This window comes from Coturnix japonica, chromosome 3 (assembly GCF_054131305.1).
Source record: "Coturnix japonica strain WE chromosome 3, WE-NBRP24, whole genome shotgun sequence".
Taxonomy (NCBI): Eukaryota; Metazoa; Chordata; class Aves; order Galliformes; family Phasianidae; genus Coturnix; species Coturnix japonica.
In genome coordinates, this window is record NC_140665.1 from 19,097,336 (window position 1) to 19,116,444 (window position 19,109).

At 42.6% G+C, this 19,109-nt stretch overlaps 1 protein-coding gene across 3 annotated transcripts in view; it reads left to right on the forward strand.

Annotated features, from left to right (window-relative positions):
* Positions 1–19,109, forward strand: part of KCNK2 (potassium two pore domain channel subfamily K member 2) — a 120,641-nt gene that overhangs the window by 45,894 nt on the left and 55,638 nt on the right. The window contains exons 1-3 of one of the 3 annotated variants that reach the window (XM_015857338.3): positions 3,489–3,829; positions 5,367–5,677; positions 18,164–18,281. In XM_015857338.3, coding sequence (XP_015712824.1) covers position 3,829; positions 5,367–5,677; positions 18,164–18,281 — 430 coding nt within the window. In that variant the 5' untranslated portion in view covers positions 3,489–3,828. Of the gene's footprint in view, positions 1–3,488; positions 3,830–4,206; positions 4,226–5,366; positions 5,678–18,163; positions 18,282–19,109 lie in introns of those variants that run through there. The other 2 variants (XM_085542931.1, XM_085542930.1) reach the window with 2 other exon arrangements.

The window sequence follows — 19,109 nt, forward strand, 5'->3', positions numbered from 1 at the left end:
CTGGTGGTATGCTTTGTCAGTAATACACTGAATGTGTATTAATGTGTGTTTGTTTAGAAAAGTTCAGGACTGGTACAGGTCTGACACCTCAAACTGTTTGAATTTCAGTTCCAAACTTGAGGTCAGAAAGGTCACCACAATATTCAAACTTGTGGTGTACATTACAATAAAAATATCAGAGGGTGTGACACTATGGATTAAATACTGGTGCTATATAAGGCATTAAGGACATGGGATTTGCCACATAGCATAGCTTTTGTTCTACATCACAGAAAGAAATACTTGATGAACTGGAAATTACCTGTCATTAGAAGTACCATATATGGACTGCTTGTATCACTAGTAAAAGTGAGAATACAAAGCCTAAGTTTTGTTTTGGGCTCCTCTGTTCAAGAAAGAAATCGAGGCCCTGGAGCATGTCCAGTGGAAAGGTAATAAGGCTGGTAAAAAACCTGGAATACAGGTCTTATGGGAAGAGGCTCAGGGAACTGGGATTGTTTAGTCTAGAGAAGAGGAGGCTTGGGGGAGACCTAATCATCCTCCACAGCTCTGTGAAAGGAGGTGGTGGTGAGGTGGGTATCAGCCTCTTCTCCCAGATAGCAGTGATAGAATGAGAGGGAATGGTGTCAAGTTGCTCCAGGGGAGGTTCAGGTTGGATACAGAAAACTTTTCTTCTCAGAAGGAGTAGTGAAGCAGTGGCACAGGCTGCCCAGGGAGGTGGTGGAGTCACGGTCCCTAGAGGTGTTCAAGAAATGTTTAGATGTGGCACTGAGAGATGTGGTCAGTGGGCATGGTGGGGGTGTGTTAGAGTTGGACTAGGTGATCTTAGTGGTCTTTTCCAATCATTTTCTTACTGGGTCTGATCTTGTTCAACATCTTCATCAACGACCTTGATGAGGGGATAGTGACCACCCTCAGCAAGTCTGCTGATGACACGAAGTTGGGAGGATTGGCTGACATGCCTGAAGGCTGTGCTGCCATTCAGCACACATTCAGCCTGGACAGGCTGGAGAGCTGTGCAGTAAGAAACCGGATGAGGTTTAACAAAAGCAAGTGTAGAGTCTTGCACCTGGGTAGAAATAATTGCATGCACCAGTACAGGCTGGGAGAAGACCTGCTGGAGAGGAGCTCTGCTGAGAGGGACCTGGGCGTCCTGGTGGACAACAGATTGACCATGAGCCAGCAGTGTGCCCTTGTAGCCAAAAAAGCCAATGGCATACTGGGGTGTATTAAAAAGAGCGTGTCCAGCAGGTCGAGGGAGGTGATCCTCCCCCTCTACTCTTCCCTGGTGAGGCCTCATCTGGAATATTGTGTCCAGTTCTGGGCTCCCCAGTACAAAAAAGACAGGGATCTCTTGGAAAGAGTCCAGCGGAGGGCCACAAAGATGGTGAAGGGCCTGGAGCATCTCCCCTATGAGGAGAGACTTTGGGAACTGGGTCTGTTTAGCCTTGAGGAAAGAAGGCTGAGAGGGGACTTGATCCAGGTTTATAAATACCTGAGGTGTGGGAGCCATAGTGGTGAGGCTGGTCTCTTTTCAGTAGTGCGTGGGGACAGGACTAGGGGTAATGGGATGAAAGTACAGCATAGGAAGTTCCGCAAGAATGTGCGGAAGAACTTCTTTACGGTAAGGGTGATGGAGCACTGGAACAGGCTGCCAAGGGAGGTGGTGGAGTCTCCTTCTCTGGAGATGTTCAAGACCCGCCTGGACGCCTACCTGTGCGACGTGGTGTAGGGAGCCTGCTTTGGCAGGGGGTTGGACTCGATGATCTCTAGAGGTCCCTTCCAACCCCTACAATTCTGTGATTCTGTGGTTCTGTGGCTCCAAATCCATTCTAAGCAAGCAGTGAGCTCTAGCTGAAGCCTGTCGCTATGATCACGATGGGTAGAAAATACCAGCCTGTTCAAAGTAGATATTTGAGATGTTTCCTAGGTAATTAATTGCAATAATTACTTTCACAGGCCAGCTTTCAGCTGTTAGAGGTAGGGTACCAATACAGTTCTTCCTGGAGTAGATCTCTGCTGCTGCTCAAAATGGCTCCCACCGGCTTGGTCATATGCCTGAATTGAAGGCCTGACTCAAACTCTGCCAAAGCTGTTGGGAGGCTTCCCACTGCTTTCCAGTTGTAGGCAGTAAGTCTGACCCTTTCTCAACATTTAATAATAATTCCTCCACTCAAGGAAAAACAAAATTGTATTCCAAATATTTAGATTGCTAAAGAAAGGCGTGTAGTAGTATTTTCCACAATATCTTACACAGACTCAGCTCAGTGTACAGGAAAAGGCTCATGCCTGTGTTCCCATAGGATGCTGGAAGAAATCTTATGGGATGATTCTTTTCCATGAGGTAGGACCAGAGAGTGTTTACATATGTTTGTGACTGAGACATCATTTTGCAAGAAGGGTGGAAGATAATGATCTCTTTTTTTTTTGTATAAAAAGAGTTCCAGCTTGAATCTCCAAGCTTCAGAGGTCTGGCTTCTGGTGCTGCTTGAGTGAATGAGTGTTAGGGTGTAGGAGCAGGAGTTTTGCTTATCTTCTGTTGCTGGAGGATTGGGACGTGACTCAATCAAGTCCTCCTTGTGATAGAGGGACCATTTGCAGTGAGATTTCCTGGGCTGTGCCCAGCACCCCATTACTCAACGCATGCTCTTCTGGTTGTGCTGGTGGGATAGGGAGCAGGGGAAGGCTCTGTATGAGACAGACACACAGAGCTGTGGGTAGGCCAGGAGAGCTGGTGTGATTGATACTGTTAAAATGGGAGTCCCGAGGAACTCGGCATTGCACTCATTTATATCACGTCACATTTATACAGAGACGTGTTAAAATAAGTGGATTCTAAAGCGTTTGCTGATGGAGCTGCTGATTTGAGCAGGATTATAGCCCATTAAGCACCCGAAGAATGACTGCCTTTGGCTATTTTGCAGACACAACCTCCAGGCGTTAGATACTTGCAACCTACACTCATTTGTTACCATGACTAATTTTTGTACCTGTTTGAGGAGACTTTTTAGAGAGCCGCGTTTAGAGGCATGTTTTGGGTCCTCCTGGTAAACGCTCTCCTGCCTTTTAGGTGAGTTCATCACCTCAGTGTGCCACAGGGAGGATGCTTACATGTGATTGATGACCGGGAAGCGGAGATTTAGCTCTTGGCTAAAACCGAGGACAATTCAGGCATCTTGGTGCTGGAGTCCGCGGCACAAGCAGCAGTTCCGATGCATCCACCGGGCTAAAATGGAAGCGGGTGTGGGGACGGCTGCCGCCCCAGGTTCCCCTCGTTACCTCCCGCAAAGCCCGATGACCGACCCGGACTTGGCGGAGGGGCGCCAGGGGTGCTGCCCCGCGGCTGGGTCCTCCCGCCGCCCTCCCCACCGAAAGCTCCGCGTGTCCCCCTGCGGTGTCTGCCCTGCCTGCGGCGGGGTGGGGAGGGGGAATAGAGGGGGGGGGGGGGGAACAGCCCCACAAAAGGGCTCGGGCCGCTCCGCACGCCCACGGGCACACAGACAGGCGGGCACGCACGGACACACGCGCATGCACATACACCCGCTCACACGCATGCACACACGCGCGCACACACACACTCACGCCGCGATGTGCGATGCGCGATGCGCGGCGTGAGGCACCTCGCACGCCCCGGGGCCGGGGGGAGCCCGCGGGAGCCGCGCCGCCAGCCTGCCCGCCCCTGCCGCTGCCGAGCCAGCCGCCAGCCTCCTCCTCTCCCTCCTCTCCTTCTCCTCCTTCCTTTGTAATTTGCGCTAACTGTAGCTCCCCGAGCCCTGAAAAAATGCCTGCCCGTGGAGCGAGGAGAGGGCACCGGGTCGGTAAATAAGAAGTGAGTACGAGCACAATGGCGTGCCTCCCCGCTCCCAGCCCTGCGGATGCTGCATGCGCTTTGTACCTTGCCTGGCTGCCCTCCCCTCCTGCCCTCCCCGCTCCCGCTCCCGGTCCCTCGCCGCGCCTCGCCCCCGCCCCGCGGAGCATCCCCGGCCGCGGCGGCTCCTCGGGCGCCCAGCGCCGGTCACGGGGAACGGGCGACGGGGCCGGCGGCGGTGCCCGGTGCCCGCTCCTTTGTTCGCCGCGGCGGAGCCGGCCGGGAGGGAGCGGCATCGGCACCGGCCCCGGGGCTCGGGGGTCGCCGGGGGACAGCGCCGGTGTCCCCCCGCCCGCCGGTGCCCGGCCCCACGGCAAGGCGTGGGGTGCGGGGGATGCCGTGCCCATTCCCAGATGGGTGAGGTTGGGGTGTCGGTGGGGGTACGCCCAGCCCCCGGGGGTGGGCAGCGGTGTGCGGGGCGCAGCCTTCGGCTGTGAGCGGGATCGGGGTGAGCCGTCCGCTCTGGTGTGGGCAGGCTGTACGGTGCCCGGGGTCGCCTTGGCCTGGGCAGGGGGCTGTCTCGCTCGCCCGCGCCCCATTCCCAGCCCTGGGGTGCCCCTTGGTGTGGGTCAGGTCCCAACCCCGCAACGTCTCCTTCTGGCTTTACAGCTGGGCTCTTCCCACCGGCAGCGGAGCGCGGTGTTGCGGCCATTCGAAATGTAATTCCGAACAATTTAAATATAGCTTCTGCAGTCAGCTGCCGTGGCCATCATCCCACAGAAGACCTTAACCTGCACTTGATGTGGTGGATTTTTTTTAGTTCCTGTGTAGTTGCTGGTAGTCACATGAGTTATAGAGATACTCGATAACACACTCAGCTGCTCTTTTCCTAACCCTGTGGGTTTTTGTAGCTGTAAATAAAAATACACGCTTAACAAATGGTTGACTTTTCCTGTAAGTACACGTGTGTCTTACTGGTATTTTCTGAACGATTTAATCAATACGCAGTTAACACTCTACGGCCGGTATGAGGAACGGCGTCTTGATTTTATGGTCTTATCTGGGGAGTTGCAAAGTGATCATGCAACTGCTGTAAGAGAGCTCCTGTTGGAGTGCAGGACGGACAAGGCACAAGAAAGAGGGATTTGTATTTTTCTGCTACTTCTGTAATGCTGAGGAAATACAGCCGGAAAGCTGCTTAGCAATGCTTAAGGCAGCAGAAGATGTAAAGAATCTCTGCAGTAAAATGCCACCTTACATGAATTTAAAGAGATGCAACAGGCATAGGGGATATCCTGTATTTTGCAGGTGATTGAGTGTGATAAAGGGACATACATAGACATAGAAGGTATTGCAGATGTGTGCAAGTGTAAATGGATGATACTACTCAGAGCAGTGGTGTTGTAACAGTTTGGGATTTAAGTGAAAGATTCAACTCTGTAAGAACTGTGGCTGGAAGAAGCAGAATTCCTGCAGTCTCTTGGTGACAAGGGAGCTCGGTGAACGTAAGTTGACCAGCCCCATAAAAATTAACTTTCTTTTTTTTCTGCTTTGTTAGTGGCGGCACCTGACTTGCTGGATCCCAAATCGGCCACTCAGAACTCCAAACCAAGGTTATCATTTTCTACCAAGCCTACCGTGCTCTCTTCACGGGAGGAAAGTGATTCGGCTATCAATGTTATGAAATGGAAGACAGTCTCAACAATTTTTCTGGTGGTAGTCGTGTATTTAATAATAGGAGCCACGGTGTTTAAAGCCCTGGAGCAGCCTCATGAAACCACCCAGAGAGCCACCATTGTGATTCAGAAGCAGACGTTCGTATCTCAGCATTCCTGCGTGAATGCGACAGAGCTTGATGAACTGATTCAGGTAATCCTTACAAAACCCTTGTCACTGTGCCTTAGAGGAGTGATATATGGCACGACTGCAGTGGTGCAGGGGGAAAACTCTCAGCCAAGCACCATGTTGGCCAAGCAGAGTAACAAGTGGTGAGACCAGGAGTTGAGCAATAGCGTTTTGATGCGAAGCCTCGTGGTGGAAAAGCTACTGCTATTTTTAGGTCCAGTGCACTTGGTAGACAGCCTTTTCATTGAACCTCCCATTATGGTAATTAAATGATTATTCATCAGCAATATATATAATTAATAGTTCACAAAGGAGTTGATTCGTGCCTTACTGGGTCTGTCAATATTTGAGAAACCCAATTCAGAAGAAGAAAATATGCCGTCCATTGCCTTAAACGAGTTCTAATTTACCGTGATTGTATCAAGCTAGCTTTCCTCCAGCTGCATGTTTCTTTTTATTGATTCGGTTTAAGTACAGGAAAGCACTATGCACTTGCTGTTTTGATCTTAAATCTCAATTTTCTGCACTTCTTAAAGGCACATCCCCAACTGATGTTAATCAATGTGTTTCTACTAACAGAACTTTATCTTTGCAGGTCACCTGGCTCAGAATAATAGGAAACATTTATTTGCAGTAGTGCAGAACTAGATCAAGAGCCTCATAAAGCCCCTTCCCACTTAAATCCTAGGTATCCATATACTGATGGCTCTCCAGTGGCTCTGCATGGATCAGAGAGGGGTGGCCAAAAATTCCAGCAGTGGGAAGATGGAGTGAACAGCCAAAGGTTGACCAGCATCACTCCCTTTGTTCACTGGGAGATGTCTGGAGAGATGGAAAAGGGGAGAGCAGAATGGGCTAAGAGACACCCAGGTGCTGCAGAACGTGCCGGTGGCCTGTGCAGCACAGCCTTTCAGAGGTGGATTTTAACAGCAGATCTGGCTGGGAGTTTAGAATTGGAGTTTAGCCACATAGACCAATTTGCCTTGAATGTAGATTTATCCAAAAGTGGAACCTTTTAAAGGACTACCCAGCAATTCCTATTTCCACATGCCCTGAGTAGGCATGCCTGAGGAGGTGCTCTTGGTATGAAACGGTTTTGATGCTGTGTAATAAATACGTTTCAGTGGTTTTACCAGCAGAATGTGAGCTAATCTTACAAAGAGATACACACACACTGATTAAAAATAACGTCTTGTAGCTAGCACAAATATCCCATATGAAATTTTTAGGTCAGATTCAGCACTGGTGGAGATAAAAATAGAAATAGTGAAGCGATATTATCTTACATCATCTACAAGATGATCCTCAAGGCAAAAAATGTTGAAATTTGCTCTGGAATACTTAGATATTTTAGCGTTAATAATTCCCTACCCAGCAGCACAGATTGGTAGTAGAAAACCACTTCATCAGCATTCAAAGTCCATTTGATGTTCTGTGTAAAATCAATGTGAGTTTTAAGCATGGTTATCAGTGCACGGATACCCATAACAGAATTAGTTCCCTTCTTAGCTACTGTGGCCGAGAAAGACAGAATCCTTTGAGGCCCAGTGGGGGACACAGCCTCCCACATGTGGACACAAAGAGGTTTTTTTGGGAAGAACTCGCTCCTGCTCACTGATGAGGTAAATGAAAAACTTCATTTCTCCTTGTTCCATTCTGCTGATCAGACCCCTCCTCAGTGCTATAAAGACCTGGGCATGGAGGTAGGAAGGTGCTGGAAATTGGCTTACCCAAAACAAAATAGGAAATCTGTGCTAAAGCAGCATCTCAAATCAATTTTTCCCAGCCAAGGCAGCTACCATGACCATGGGGGTCAAATTTCTTCCCACTTTGTCACAGAAGCTAAATTGCTGGATTTCTATTTCCCTGAGCTAATATCTCACTGTTAGTATAGGATAACGCAGTGATTCCTCAGTTTACATTGAATGTGTTCATGATTAACAATAAATAACGTGTGAGGAAAAATAAGTGATATCTAAACCTGTATCTTACAAAAAGAAAATAACAAAGCTTACAGGTTATAATGTCTTCTTTAATCAAGTATTTACCCGAAGTCAAACTATAATGAAGTTCATTATAAACTATTCCTTTCAAACTTTACGTTCTGGGAACTCAGGAACTAGTTTGTGCTTGTCATTGCTCGCTGCTTATCATACAAGACTTTTTTGGTCCTCACAATTCTGGATCTGCCACTTAACCCATCTGAGCATCCCAAGACTCCTAATGGACAGTACAGTGTGTGGTGGCTTAGCCAGGTGAGCAAGTTGGGAAAGCTACTTTGAGAGCAAATTCAGCCAAAAGCATTTATGCAAGTGGGATGAAAACCCAGTTCACAAGCAGACCAGGGCCATCTCCTTTCCATCATCTTTGCTAAAATCTTCCCTTTACCCCAGAGCTGATTATGGCACATAAGGTTGTGAGTTTTCAGAAATGCAGGAGGACAGGGAGTTTTCACTTTCTGTATTCTCCATCCTTGGTTGGTTTTTTTTTGTTGTTGTTGTTTTGTTTTTCTTCAGTGGTAACCCAAATCCTTCCTGCCTCAGCAATATATTCTATTGCATATATCCCAGCCCATGGAGCTTTACTGCTTGGGTTTTGATTTCCCAAAACACTATGTTTTCACACTGATTATGTGGCTTCTCTACGTGTACTAAGTAGAAATTATACTTCCATATTATTGATATACCTATGAAACATGAGGCAATGGAGAGCTGCTGTGCAGCCCAGAGAAACAATCAAAGAGAATGAAATAGAATGTTCTGCTGATGACGGGCAAGCAACTTCAACTACCTCACAAAGTGACCTGGAATTCCCTTTTAACTTTTGGGAGGTCAGTCCAGTCCAGCAGCTTTGTGCATCTGTTGCCAAAGAGGTGGTCTTCATGACCTTCTCCTTCTCTCATTTCCACGGTCTTGTGCTGCAAATCTCTTTCAGTGCAAATTGCTTCAGTTCCTTACTGCCTCACTGTAATAGAATACACCTGAACTGAACAGCAGCAATGTGTGACCCTGAGACCTGATTTCCAAAACATTTATATATATATATATATATATATATATATATATATATATATATATATTTTATTTCTTTTTTTTTTGGTGCACTTCACAAACACTTCCATTTAGTTCTTGCCTTAAAACATGCACAAGCCAGGTGCCTTTTGCTGCAGCCTGAAGCCAATATTAACAGTATTAAGTGGATCACTGTGCTGTGCACAGCTTGGTAGTGCACAGTGTTAAGTAGTACTGCACCTATAATCTACTGCTAAATGAATATCCAATGGTGGAATCTTGTGGACACACAAACATTGCCTGGGTGAATCTGATTCTTGTCAACAGATCAGCAAGCTTTGTGTTAAATGTGGATTTCTCAAATTTCAGCTGGAAGGTCTTGAAGGGGTCTCAGTTAACAGAGAGGGAAATGTTGGTTTGTTGTAGGTTATGTATCGTATCTCACCCATTATAAAGCCGTGAAAGAGGATTTGACCAGAGATGTGGCTACTGTTCCTTCTTCTGGAAGAACTCTTGTTAATTTTCATGGATGTTTTTTTTAATGTCTCTATCCATGCCTACTCACAGCTTGGTCCTGACATGCAGTGCAGGTGACAGAATAAATCTGATTTTTTTTTACATCTCTGTTGGAACAGTTTTTTTCCTCATCAGTGAGATTTTGTGTCAGAAGCTGATAGAAACCTGGGAGCAAGCCAAAGAACAATAGGAATTAGAGAATGAAAAAGAAAATCTGAGTTGAGCAGTTATATCGTTAACTATTTCATTCTGGTTTCAGTTCTTTTTTAGTGTGTGGACTGTTTCCTCTGCTAAAGTTACTGCTAAACTTTCAAATCTCTTGGAGCCATTTCCAAACTCAGATGCACAAAGTACTACCAAGTACCTGGAAGAATCTCCTGCTGTGTTCATGCACCTGTGCATAGCAGCCACCCTGTGTGTGTGTATATCTGCTTAGTTCATGATGTGCTTTGGGGCTAAGAGCTGGTCTCTGGGGACAGGTGAGCTGGACTGAAGTTTGTATCCAACAGCTTTGTAAAAATGCCATTCCTGCTGGTTCATACATCTCATTCCCCCTCTGAATTTGCTGCCTCTTAGAAATCATGCTTTTGCTAGGAGAAATCATGTTTTTACTATGACTAGTACTGTGTATTGTGGGCTGGGCTGTCCTGGGAATGAGAGACAAGTCCTCCTGCCAAAAAGAAAGCTGATTGGAAAACAAGAAAAGAGCTTTTTATGTGAGTAACAGCTAATTATGTATTACTCAGCAATTACCTGGTTTAGTGTTGGCCTTTATAAACCAAAATGAAAAAAAATCCACTTACCCCCCAAGCATTTGATTGTGTTTTGTATTATCATTTAAAAAAAAAAAAAAAAGAGGAAATTAGGGAAATTTCAGTTGCATTATCTTAATTACCTAAAGTGTCCTAAGAAGCTGGTGTGAATTATTTTAGATATTAGTTACTTCTTGAACTTAATTAATGATTTAATTAATTAAATAATTTCTAAATCCAAACAAGTTTTCAGAATGCTGCACCAAACTGTTCCAGCATTAGAGGACTTTGCAAAGTTTAAATCCAACTCCTTTTGGAGTATGTGGCTTCCTCTGAAAACTGAATGCCCACAAAAATGTTCTTACATTTTTAGAAGAAATAATATAATTAGTGAGCTACCAGGAGTAGCTGTATTGACCTATATCCCTCAAGTTGTTCAATTTGGGTTCTGCATGGACTCTGTGGTTAACGTGAGAAAGAAGCTCTCTGGGCCAGTGTCCATACTGTTGTGCTCCTTGACTACATATATTCTGTATTTGCACATGATAAATTCTCTGTTTACTTTCTATTTGTCTTTTAGGCTGTAAAGAAACTGAAATGTCTTTTCTCTTTCTCTCCCTGGAGGAAATATTTTTTTTCCTTTATCTCTCTGGAGGAAAGCCTAACGCAGTTATGAATGACACGCAAGCTGCATTTCTTTCATCACCAAAATGCCATCATGGCTTGTGACATGACTGATTTATTGTTAAAAATATTTTACTTCAAAATATGTATTTTCTGTGACTTCATTTTTGAAGTTTGGAGTAGTTTGAATATACTTTTCACTACAGTGCACCTCCACCAGTAGCTGATGCTAAATCTTTTTCATAGGGTCTTTTACAACTTGCATTTTAGCCCCAAGAAACTAATATAGCTGCATCCTCAGAAGCATGTTGTTTTATTTCAGCCAGCTGAGCTCCTTGAGCCACAACTTCTCAGATCACATAGAAAACCATTAAAATAAATAAATGTAAATCCTTCTTTCTTTCCCAGAGACTAGAAGCTTTTTGAGCTACCTGTATAATTTTTTAGAGATAACAAGTCAAAGATATGCAAAGATTTTGTTTTCAGCTTAATCTGACATTTATTTATACAAATTTTAAATCTATTAGCTAAACCTATTAAGCTTGAGTGAAATTTTATTCCTTCTTTGAGTCACAGTGTTGACAGACATTCTCAGTCCTGTGGGCTGCAGACTGTGGGTCTCTGTGCAGGAAATTTTGGAGGGAGTCTGGCATACACCAACTCAAACCTTAAATATACTTGGTCTCTGTCTTTTGCAAATCCTTCTGGTCTATCCAAAAGGGAGCAGGAACCATCCCATCTTGATCTGGATCCTGGTCTGCAAAGAAGCAGGTGCTCGTCCTTCATAAGCCTTAGAGCTTTGGAAAGATTGACAGATTGGCATAAAAGAAACTGATATTACAGTGAATTTTATTTAGCTGGGGATCCAAAATACCATTGCATCAGTTTTTATGTTTGTTTGTTGTTGTTTTTTAAATGTACAAGGCCATGTTACTGCATTTTGAACATGAAGCTTATGTCAAATTCCAAATACCAGTCCCAGAGCTGCCTGCTAATGGTATTGATGAAGTAACATGAAATTAATGACTTTTAAAGCAATTAAAACATGAGGTGCATGAGGTGACTCAACAGTTCCCATACACCCTGCTAGTCAGTTTTCACCTCAGGACATCCTGCCTGTTTCTCTGTCATCAGAGAAAAGAATTCAGGAAGTATTGTTTCCTTACTAGTAGGGCCCGTAAGCTTTCCCCAAGTCATGACACTGTAGAGGAACATTTATTTAATCAAAGACATTCTAGAGGCACCTGTGATCCCAGCCTCATCCAGACCTGCCCTACTCAGGTATCCACCTGCTGTGATTGAGTCTCATTACAAAAAAAGCAGGTCAGCTGTAGAGTTCCCGGGGTGTGGGTATGTCCTGCTCTGGATTTCTCCAGTTCCTGCTGTCCTCTTCCAGATGGATCTCTATCTCTGCTCTCTGTACTGAGGGACATTGTTTAGTGGGGAAATACTGGTGGTAGGTGAATGGTTAGACTGGGTGATGTTGGAGGTCTTTTCCAACCTTGTTGATTCTATGATTGTATCATTCTCTCAGTTCACAGAGTGGGGGAATTTTTGCCAGACTTTCTGTTGCCTTGGGACTATTCCCATTTTATCATGCTGATAGGATAGATCCCTCTTCTGTAGCTACTTTCTTCATGCTCATTAAACCTAAGGGAAATTTTTAAGCACATGCTCTTTACCCTTCATGAGTTTTAGTGCAATACGGATTTCTGGAAGAATAATAAATAGATTCTAACCATCTTTGTCACTTCTCTGTTTGAGCACGGTGGTTTGGGCTCTTGAATGATATATTTAGTTCAGAGGAACAGTTTTCCAGGACCCAGAACCCAGCTAGCTTGAGTGCATCTGAATGACAGCTTTTGTCTTAGAGAGGGTGGCAGCTATGACTCACTGGTAAGTCAATTTTCCTGAGCAGCTGTCTGAATAATTCTTCCTGTCTTTAATCTCAAGATGCAAAGTAAGATCTTCATCTCAAAATGTGTTCATATAACATACGTGTATATATAAATGTGTACACACACACAAAATTTATGTATGCATTCTGTTTGTTCTACATATTTAGAAATATAGATTTTTTTTCAATATCTTTCTGCATATTTTAGCTCAAGAAGACTGTGAACTTGGGGTGAAAAGAGCTGTTTGACATGCTGAGCACTCCAGTGCAGATTACAATCATATGTTAGATGGATGAAAAGAATATGTGCAGTCATAGAATTACAATACAAACATCATTGTAGTTTATTTAAAAAGTAGTGCTCAAAAGCATAGTCTTTGAGAGAGTGAGAGTCATTTGCTAAGGATTAAAAGCATCCTAATGTGCCTCTGAACAAACATCTGGGGTTTCTATCCTCTGCAAACCAAAGGTGAAGTGTGAAGGCAGGACCTGGGAAGTAGCTGGGCAGGATGAGATGTTTGGCTACAAGGGAGAGAGAAGGAGCGCTCTTGTCTAAGTGTAGGACAGCAAAGGAAGAAATTCGGGAGAAGAAGTGAATTTCCAAAAACTCTGAGGCTTTTTTGACATTTTGACACTGCTTGTTGAATGATTCCCAGGAAGCACAGGCCAAATCCTGACAACCTGGTAACAGAAGAGAGCATGCTCTGTCTTTTTTCAGCAGCATACTTTGCAGTGAACCTATTTTAATTTTTGGATAGGAAGTCTGAAAGTAATGTATGGATTTTGTTACATCATTTCAGAAAAGTGAGGTGACTGCAGCCTGGTACAAAAGCATGCATTCAGTGCCTAATGGAGGACAAGAAGGATGGCTGGTTGGAGATATGCTTATTTCTGTGGGAGACAACCAGAGGCTGTCTTCCTCAGTTTATAAACCTCTCTGTATTTTTTGTACTGAGGACCCCAGTGTAGATGGTTTTGTTTCATCACCAACATACTTGCTTTTGTCTTTCATCTCCATTGACTCCTTGTGGGGTCGGAGGAGCAGAGGTTGAAAACCCTGACCTAGGAGGATTGTCTTCTATTTCCCCCTTCTTCCGCCCCCTCCAAACAGCTCTTTTTGAAAGCCTGATTTTTGTGATAAACTGCAAGGGTAGGTCAGTGTGGTCTCAGTGGATAGCTTTCTGCTTGAATAAATCATTATGTGACAACACAAAACTGCACAATATATTTACCAGAAAGTGTTTCTAAATTATATGGGAAACTGGCATTGAATTAAAATCAAATTCTGTGTTGTTGCTCTCATTTTCCCAATGCTCCAATTTCAAGCAAAACAGCACAGGGCGAATACAAGCTTTATGTGTGTATGTAGCTCAGATCCAGTGTTTGAAAGTAGAGTAGAAGCCTGGCCCATCCACTCTGCACTCAAAAATCTCTCTTCTCTCTGGTGTTCTACTAAAGCTTATGCCTGGATAGAGGTGTAGAGCCAGGTAGTTTGGATGTAGCAAGAGTTAATACCTGAATGCACCTCATGCCTATGCTTCAGATACAGTACAGAGCAAGCCTAAAGAGCCATATGATTTAAAAAAAAAAATTGGAATTAATTTCCTAAAGTTTTTGAGATACTTAGATACTCAGTTTTCTTTACTGTCAAAAAACAAACAAAAAAAGCACTATATTTCACAACTGTGATGACAAATAAAAGCAAGTGGTGAAAACACTAATACATTTATGGAAAATATATGATATTATTAAAATGACTGCACATAGAGACCTTGATTGCATGCTGTGTGCTGAGGGACCCCTCCTCCGCTCAGTCCTCAGGCAATTCATAGAAAACCACTGGTAGACTCATACACTCAGGGAAGGCAAAGCAAGTGAAAGAGTCTTTATGGTGTAAGAATGAAAACTGTCCATATTCCTGTCACAAAGGTAAGTGGTTCTGTAGTGCTGAAGTGAAACTGAGATTTAAGTCAGAATTTAGTTTGCACAGGGAATGATAATAAGAAAAACTAGAAAAATTGCCTCTATGTCTGTCACTGAACTATACTGTTGTAAAGAAGAAATTCTTGTGTTAAGATCATGTAAAATGTTTGTTGGCTACAGCCTGATATAAATGTAAAGATTATGCAGTTTTCATGATTCTGACTGTTCCAAGATTGAAAATACAGAGTTACTTGTGCTGCTGTATGTGCTAGGATATTCCATAGTCATGCCAAACTTGTGACAAATAAAATGGTTGTGTTTGCTCCAGTAGTAAGGCAACTGTGAAGAGAGAATAAAAATGACAGAGAAAAGTGGATCTAGCAGTACTGAATATAAGTAATAGGATGCTTTTTAAGCTTGGAGGATGAGATCCTGGCCCTCAGTGAATTCAGCAGAAAACAACTGTGTGAGGCTGAATTTTTGTTCCAGGATAAGGAAATGTTGATATCCAATTGTCCAGCTATGTTTGTGCCAGCAATGTTATTTAGTCAAAAAGAAGACACTGCTCTGACATGCGCACAGGTCAGGGTATTTTCTTTAACATTATGCTTAAGAATAGTCTTTGATAAGAAGGACCTGTTTGCAGGAACTGACCAAACTAAGAAGGAAAGATAGCCTCCTGTCCAAAGACTTTATGAGATAGTGTTATTGATCACTGTAAACCTGTGACCTTGTTGCTTTCAAGCCTGTCATCCTTGTTAGCAAGGATGACTTATGGATGACTGTGAAGAAATGTAATGAAGTGGCTTTGTTAATATTTAAGGCTGGCTTCTCCCAAACACAGGAACCATGGAGGAGAAAGCTTAATAGTGTGTGTTTGGAAACTTAACAACCAGATGATGAAGAAGGCATCATCTGTCCTTTCCACACTAAAACTGTGTTTAAAACTGTGCATGAGTAAGGCTGATGAGACATAATGACAATAAAGAACTACTGATATAGAAGATTCAATAAGCTTATTTAAATGGGTAAATAATTTGTTTAAAAAGAAACAGTTTTTAACTCGGAGAAAAGGCAGGCGATGGGTCTATAAGATAGTAAATTTCTTTGATTAGACAAATAAGAAATTTCAGTTCAGTGTTTCTCATAGCGTAAGAACTTTATACAATTATGATGAAATACAAAATAATCTTGAAGAGGAAGTGTTGAGTTGTTTTATTTTTTCAACAATCCAGGAGCAAATTGCTGAACTCATTGTCACAGTGTGTCTTGGCTACCAAAACACATGCAGACTCCAAAAGTAGTGAAATCTGTGGTAAGACAATCCATCCTGAACAATCTGAATACCATGCAGCCTCCCACTCAAAGTTCCTAAAGGTGCTGGTCAGAAGCTGTGTGAAGAGAAACTGTCTCTTTCCTGCTTGCCCTGACTCTACACTCTGTGTAATTAGTTGTTGGCTGAAATCAGAGACATACTAGTGGCTAATTGTCTTTTGTAGCCATCTGTTGTGTTTTGTCAGGACAACCCAACAGAGCAGTTTTGGGTTGTTTCTTTTTTCCTGGAATTCTGTAGTTGTAGTATACTGCAGTTAGGAAATGCATAGCTGTATTGGATCTTTGAGCGCTTTGATGAGCTCGCCTTTTGTAGAGAAGACATTGATGTTGTTTGGCTTCAAAACTTACGGTGATGATATAAAGATCTGAAAAAAAAATTACATCTGGAACTGTATAAAAATTGGTCTTCTTAGACTGCCTAAACAGGTGCTTTGCTCTGTATAGGGCATCCACACAGTATGATAAACTGTAATAAAACATGAATGGTCTTATAAAATGATGTTGATCCAGCACTTTACCAGATGATGTCCTCACGGGAGAGCATGTTCCCACTTGCAGGTTAAAGGGATTTATGATGAAAATTCTTAGTTCTCTAAAACGAAACAATACTCAAAATGTATTCAGTAGGCTTCATAATGTAGCACACTGGGGGATGTAAGTCAAAGGAATATCTGTATTATGTGAATTCCAAAATCAATATAAGGGCTAGTTTCCGTATGGGGCTTAATCTGATATGTCTCTTTCTAAACTAATGTAAGCACTTGTCAGTACTTATATTTGCCAAGTCGTATGTAATGTACAAACACGGAAGAAGCATTTTTCCTCAAACCCAAAGTAAAATTAAACTCTCTTCACCTTCCCTCCCCCTGTTCTTTTCTTCTTCCTCAGTAGGAATGAATATTCCTCATCTTGGATGTCTTGCTTTCTTGTATTTTAAAGCATTTTAAAATGAATAGTTGAAGGTATAGATGGTTAACACAATGCAAATTCTATGCCAAGTTACTGACTGACTGTGTCACTTGACTTGTCAATTTTCTGCTGACACTCTGGGTGCTGAAAATGGCGGTGGCATCCTCGTGGTTTCAGGGATGGCTGCTTTGTGCATCTGAGCTTTGGCAATGGCAAACTGGAAGCGGTGGATTTTGGTTGAGATCCAGTCATAGAAAATCAATGGCTTGGGGATCCCAGGACTATTATTTTGTCATGTCTGTCCACACCAACTGACTTGCACGAGCACTGTTTAGAGACAAAAATAATTTAATTGGCAAAATATTGATATATTTTGTGATTGAAAAGATTGTTAGTTCTGCAAGACAGTCTTCCTCCAAAATAATCAAACAATTTCAGAGGGCTTCACTCAAAGCAGTATCAGAAACCAGAACAGTGGGGTTTCTGCCCACACAGAAAACCATTCTGGTCTACCCTGTTGCTGAATGCCTTTATCTGCAAAGTTATTTTTGGACAACTCACCAAGATGAAGCTATCTGTTAGTGAAAATGTTCATTTTAGCTTTGCAGGATTGCTTCCTGTGATGTTCTTTTGTTGAACGCCAATTATTATTACAACAATCATGATTATGAAAGAAACCCCCTTTTAAATATTTATTGCAAGTTTAAAAATGTGTTTTCTTGACGTGTGGTGTTTAACTCAATTGCTGGTGTCTACCTACAACGGAGATAAGACTACACGGGAATCCTCTTGTGTGAAAATAGTGTACAGTAGGTGACATCGCCAGTGTAGAAAATGTTTCATATTTCTCAAGATTCTGAAAATGCCATAAATGTCCTGCTTGCTCATTTCAGCTGCTGGAACTGACTTTTTCAAGAACAATATTTATGAAGTATGTAGTTGTTTAAGCTTAGAGATATACGCGTTTGGTACTTGACCCTGGATTTGCAACTGATACAGGGGAGGTTTTATCACTATAGCTGTAATTACACACCTTTCATTACTGAATTGTCTATTTTAAAGAAATATTTTAATTACTTAGAGTTCATTTGATCCAAAATAATGCATGGTGATTTTTTTCTTCTTGGAGTTCTAAAATGATTGTCTTTTAAAAAATAAATTTGCTTTCCTAACTCAACAGATGAATATTTTGGGAAATGTAATTGTAAATTTTTGTCTAATGCACATTTTTCTTCATTAAAATGTTACACCAGTAAAAATAATCGTGTTTGTCACGCAGTTAACATGACTCTTGTAGACTGTGTGGGTATTGTGTTCATTTTGCCTTAGTACTGTAGAGCTCACAGCTCTGCAGCTCACTAACGTGCTCAAGTGTGTATTCTGAGCAATAAATCCTAGCCTGACTGAGTGATAAAACTTGAGCAACCCAACACTTGTCTTTTTGTGGTTTATTGCTGGGGTTAAATAAATTACTTATCTTAATGTAATGTATATTAATATCAATGTTTCATGAATATTGACAAAAATCTTTTTAAACTTGCAGCAAGTAGTGGCAGCAATAAATGCAGGAATCATACCTTTAGGAAACACATCTACTCAGATCAGTCACTGGGACTTGGGAAGTTCCTTCTTCTTTGCTGGCACTGTTATAACCACCATAGGTAGGACACAGCTTATTACCTTTTTATAGTAAATGAGCTGAATCTCTTTTGATTTCCATTGTGTGCATATATTTGTCAATGGTATATTTTCCAAATACTAAATTTTATTTATTAATTTATTTTAAACTAGAGTTCTTTTTTTAGCTTCAGGTGCAGAAGTGAGAGCTGTCTTTAAGGATCCCTAGCTGAGTAAATTGTTCTGCAATAGAAGACAAATGTAGGTTTCTGTGAGGTGATTAGAAGAGGCTGTGGAAACATTTTCTGTGGGGAATTTGGTCAACTGTGTAATCATAAGTGTTAAATAGGGCGTGATTTAAAGCACATGTGCATTAAACCTTGACTGAGATGTACAGAATTTCAAGTCTGTTTCCAACTCTGTGTCATTTTCTCTAAGTTTTGAATAAGATGACAACATGGTAAGGATTCAGTTCAACTTATTCTGTTATGAACACTGTGTTGGTGGGCAGATTCACATTTAGAAGCTTACTTTGAGGCTTCTGCTGCATTTGGGAAGCTGTAGGGTGATTTGTCCATGATCACAAGCCTATTGAGTTTTCTGCATCCTTTCTGCACAAAAGCATCGCTGTCCCTCTGGGCAGGTGTGAGCAGAACAGCATTTGACCTTTCAGTTTCTTCCCCTTGACTAAAATATAGTGCACATGGTAAATAGTTCAAAGATGCAGTGTAGCTCCCAAGTCATTGGATGGGCACCCAGAATGGGGACTGGACATTTGAGGAAGAAATCAGATGAGAAAATTTGAGATCTGTGTGGCTAGAGTAATGTGCAATTTTCATGTTGTTGTAAATATTATACATGTTCTTTTTACA